This window comes from Morone saxatilis, unplaced genomic scaffold (genome assembly GCF_004916995.1).
Source record: "Morone saxatilis isolate NCDOM2014 unplaced genomic scaffold, NCSU_SB_2.0 Contig11, whole genome shotgun sequence".
NCBI lineage: Eukaryota > Metazoa > Chordata > Actinopteri > Moronidae > Morone > Morone saxatilis.
This window is the reverse complement of record NW_023339663.1, coordinates 15918902-15923385: the sequence shown is the minus strand read 5'-3', so window position 1 is coordinate 15923385 and position 4484 is coordinate 15918902. Positions and strand designations below refer to the sequence as shown.

General features: G+C 38.8%; 1 protein-coding gene across 1 annotated transcript in view; it reads right to left on the bottom strand.

Moving 5' to 3' along the window:
• Positions 1 to 782: 782 nt before the first annotated feature.
• fes (FES proto-oncogene, tyrosine kinase) overlaps positions 783 to 4484 on the bottom strand; it is a 14344-nt gene continuing 10642 nt past the window's right edge. Inside the window, exons 14-18 of the mRNA XM_035682073.1 lie at positions 4339 to 4433; positions 4063 to 4186; positions 1387 to 1544; positions 1127 to 1249; positions 783 to 1024 (exon numbers count right to left, since the gene is read on the bottom strand). Coding sequence (XP_035537966.1) covers positions 882 to 1024; positions 1127 to 1249; positions 1387 to 1544; positions 4063 to 4186; positions 4339 to 4433 — 643 coding nt within the window. The 3' untranslated portion in view covers positions 783 to 881. The remainder of the gene's footprint in view (positions 1025 to 1126; positions 1250 to 1386; positions 1545 to 4062; positions 4187 to 4338; positions 4434 to 4484) is intronic.

Sequence of the window (4484 nt, the reverse complement as noted above, 5' to 3'; positions counted from 1 at the left end):
AGAATATTCTAACTAAATATAATAACTGCAGGTAGCTACCTGCTAACAGGTAATAAGCTAACAGATACACTGTAGAGCTGAAGAGAGTCTGGTGATAATCTCTGTGGGTTTAGTCACTATGGGCGTCGCTTATCACACAGTCATTTCATCCATTGTTGAGGTAAAAATATTAATTGTAGCAGCTTTAAGTTAACATCCTGTGCAAAAAGAATCAAAAAGATAGCTCAAGAAGCAAATATTATACTTTTTACTTTTTACTCTACTGCCATATTTATTTAAAAGCTTTAGTTACAAGTTACTTTACAAATTCAGATTATTAACACAAAATAATACATTAATATAATACACATTATTTTGAAATGTTTCATTCTGCATAAAGAATACTATGACCTTTTTGTACTTTAAGTATATTTTGAATACTTTTGTACTTTTACTTAAATATCATTCTGAATGCAGGACTCTACCCAACAGGCAACGAAACCGACAAAAACGTCGCACAAGACTGTGCCAAGACAAACCTAATTGTCCTTGTGTCTGTGTTGGTAGCGTCTACACTCCTCAAGAGGATGTGTCAGTTTAACACATCTCTGTGGTTTCTTTGAGACAGACCACAATGGTGTTAGGTTTAAACAATTCAAGTAAAAAGCAGTAAGTAGCACACATTTGTGCTGTCAAAACAGGACAACAAGAGAAGAAACAAGAATGCTGCCATCAACTGGTCTTGTTTGTTTGTTTGTTCAATATTTTTTTTAACCATTTTTTTCAATTTGCATGTTTCTTGGAGGTCTGTTTCAGTGTTCATACTGGATTTTAACATTTTTCCTGAACAAAAAAAAGATTATAATGTAGCCTACAGTAGGTGTCAAATCCACAGGCTTCTGTTATGTAATTTTGTTGTATATGACACTGAGCTCAGCCCGAAGTTTCTTGAAAGACGGCCGGTTTCTGGGTTCGTATTGCCAGCAGTTGTTCATAATCCTGGAGATTTCCACGGGGCAGCCGTGTGGAGCAGGCATACGGTATCCTGAAACACACAGAGACGCTTAGCACTCCACACATTTTCTAAAACATGAAATTCAGGAATGGCATCTGAGCACAAACACATTGACAACATATGAGTCTTTACCTTTCTCCACCTCGTCTCGTGTCTGTTGGTTGTTCATGCTCGTGTAGGGTGTCATTCCCATGGAGAAGGTCTCCCACAGTAACACACCAAAGCTCCAGACATCACTCTCTGTGGTATAACGACCTGAAAACACCAGCAGAGGGCAGCATGGACAAAGGCACATGCACAGGTCTTTCAGTTAAAGTAGTTTACTATTGGCAGAGAGAGACAGGAGAAGTGTTTCTGGTTGTGACTGCAGGGCAGAGGCAGTTGTGGCGTACCATAGTTCAGGGCTTCAGGAGCCGTCCATTTGACAGGGATCTGTCTGAGGCCGCCCTCTGTTGAGTAGACACCGTCTTCTTGCTGACGGGACATCCCAAAGTCACTGATCTTCACCAAGTTGTTCTCTGCAACCAGACAGTTTCTCGCTGCCAGGTCCCTTTAAAAGAGACAACAAGACAGAACAAAAAAAGACTTAAGACAGTTGTATGCAGAGGCTGATGAAAACTGGATACAAAAAAGACAAAAAAAAACTAGCTAGAGAAGAGACGGTACTAAAAAGCGTGAGAACAGGCACTTTTGTCATGTCTCTGCTGTTGCATGTGAGGCAGTTTGACATGCAGCATTACAGGCTGAGCAGCTAGCAGCAGCCTGCTCTGATCTGTGCCCGCTGGGCAAATCGCACTCCCATAATGAGCCGGGTGTCACAACCTCATGTTTTCTCCACAGCACCTACAACCTCCACTGGTGCCTCCAAAGCACCGCAACTTCTCCCACTCAACAACAAATGCCCTAAAACACTACAGAAAACATGCATACGACTCCATAATTTAGTATTTTCACAAATAATTAGCTTCTCAGTTTGACATATTCTTGCAATATTTCAGTATTTCAGCTTTTTTCTCATTTTTCCTTCCTTGTGTCCTGAAAGCAAGATTTGTTATGTTTGTAGGCTACATACAAAAGCCCATGTTTGATCTTTATAACAAGTACTCACTCATTCAGAGATCTACAGTCTTTAGAGGCTGTCTCTGTAGCTGAAGTCGGGCTTGTGAGCCAGTTTTTCACTTGGCTTGTAAAAAATGTTCTAAAAGAACACATCACACCCATTTCAGCATCCTTGCACTCGGTCTTTACAGCCTATTAATATCCAAACTTCCAGTCTGTTGTTTCTTTGCAAACTTTGATGTGTTTAATATGGTTTAAAGGACCAGTGTGTAGGATTTAGTGGCACACCAGCTAACTGAACACCACTCATGTCTGTATTTGAGTATGAGTATGCTGTGAATTGAACGCAGAAGGCCCTATCTCAGCCAGTGCTTGATTGGTCCTTTCTGGGCTATTGTAAAAACATGGTGGTTCAACATGGTGGACTGCAACACACAGGGTCTGTGGATAAAAACGTCTCATTCTAACAAAAACCCAACGATTCTTATTTTGAGGTGATTATACATTAATGAAAACATACTTATGAATATATATTCCATTTCTGCCAATTGAACCTCCTAAATGTTACACACTGGGCCTTTAAATGTGTTTAATAGAATTTTATGTAAAGAGGTTCTTCTCTGTGGAATAAATCCAACTGAGTCACTACCCATCTTCCACCACGTTAGCGTGTACTAATGTCTCAGTTGGTAAAAAATAAAACAAAACCTGCACCGTAGCTCTCTGAACACGCTTTTAGATGTTTTAATTGGCAGGGTTACAGTTTTTTAATGACATCTATCTCTTGTTCTTGAGTGAGAATCGCATACTGTCAATGGTGTGAATGCACTTATTGTAAGTTACTGTGAACATTCATTGGTGTGCCATCTTTTTTATTTAAGTGAAAGAGAATGTAAGTCAGTCAGCAGAGCATGATACCCGCTTCCTCTATTAAGAAAACGTTTTATTTCTCATTTCAATCAACTGATTGTTACAACAACATACGGGGAAGTGTTGCGGGGAAATTGCAGTTTGCTTAACTGTTCCTGTAGGTGAAGTTAATGATGAGGAAGTAAATTAAGTTTTGTATTATGCATCATAAATGCTTTGAGGTCCTGCCTGCAGCTCGTACCACTCTAGTTGTTGTGGAAACTACATCATACTGTATGTAAAATGAACATGCTTTATTAAGCAAACTAATTAATTTTCACTGCAACCATTATTTGTCTGACACACTGCTCTGCTGTGTTTTATGTTAAATTCATGGGGGCTTTAGATCCACCACACAGTTTGGAAAAAATCCGACATAAAGTACACAATCTAAGTCTAAGGACGCTTCTTTGTGTTTGTTATGTCGTACACAGTATATCTGTACACAGTATGAAACGTTTCTTTTACAATTAGTTTTACTCTTATTGTAACACAATGTGCAAAATATACAATTATTCAGAAGCTGAAAATATACTTTCAATATGGACCATGGGCCTCATGCAAGAACCACTTGTATGAACATATTTGTTCTTAACTGGTTTGTATAACTGATTTAGGAGAACTTCACAAATTTTATCTTATTTTGAATTTTCTCTGAGACACAAACATAATTTATGACTGCTCGTGGGAGTCATTTGCAATTATTCTGCTGTTGTACACATTTTCACTAAAGGATTGTGTATGGCATTACTATAAATCAATTTTGAGTATCCTTTGTAAATTACACTTCATTATTATGTTGACATCAACCTGTTCGACTGTACAGTTGGAATTATAATATAGCCTAATTCTAAATGTATTATAAAGTCGAATGATGTCATCATTAATTTAAATTGGCTATTGATGGGGTTAGAGTTCTCTTGACATTAATTGTGTATAAACGTCCTCTGTTACAATGACAATGTTGACAATGCAACATCAACTATTATTGCATGTAATTGAAACTTCCTCTTGACCCCGTCGTGTTGCGGCCATTGATCGCCTTCCTTTTCATACCAAACCACTTCTTCTTGCTTTCAGTAAAAGTACAATTGACCAACCTGTGGATACACTTCTTGCTCTCCAGGTACTCCATGCCAGATGCTACATTTTCTGTCATTTTGACCAACACCTTAGGCGCCAAATTGTGACTTTCATGCCGCAAGAAGGAGAGAAAATCACCACCTTATGAAATATATAGACACAAACACACACACACACTTTGAGTGATTATGGAGAAACAAAGAGGGCAAGCAATAATAGTACAATAAAGCTTGAAGCTGTCAGGTAAACAAGCTGCGAGATATAAAGTTAGAGTCAAGCAGGGTCATACTTACCCTGAATGAGCTCCATGATGATGTAGATGGGCTGTTTCTGAGTGCACACTCCAATCAGCTTCACAATGTTAGGATGGTCGTACTGCTTCAGGATCCTAGACATCACAGGAGAGGAGTACAGAGGAGTGAGTGTGTGTGTGTCTGTG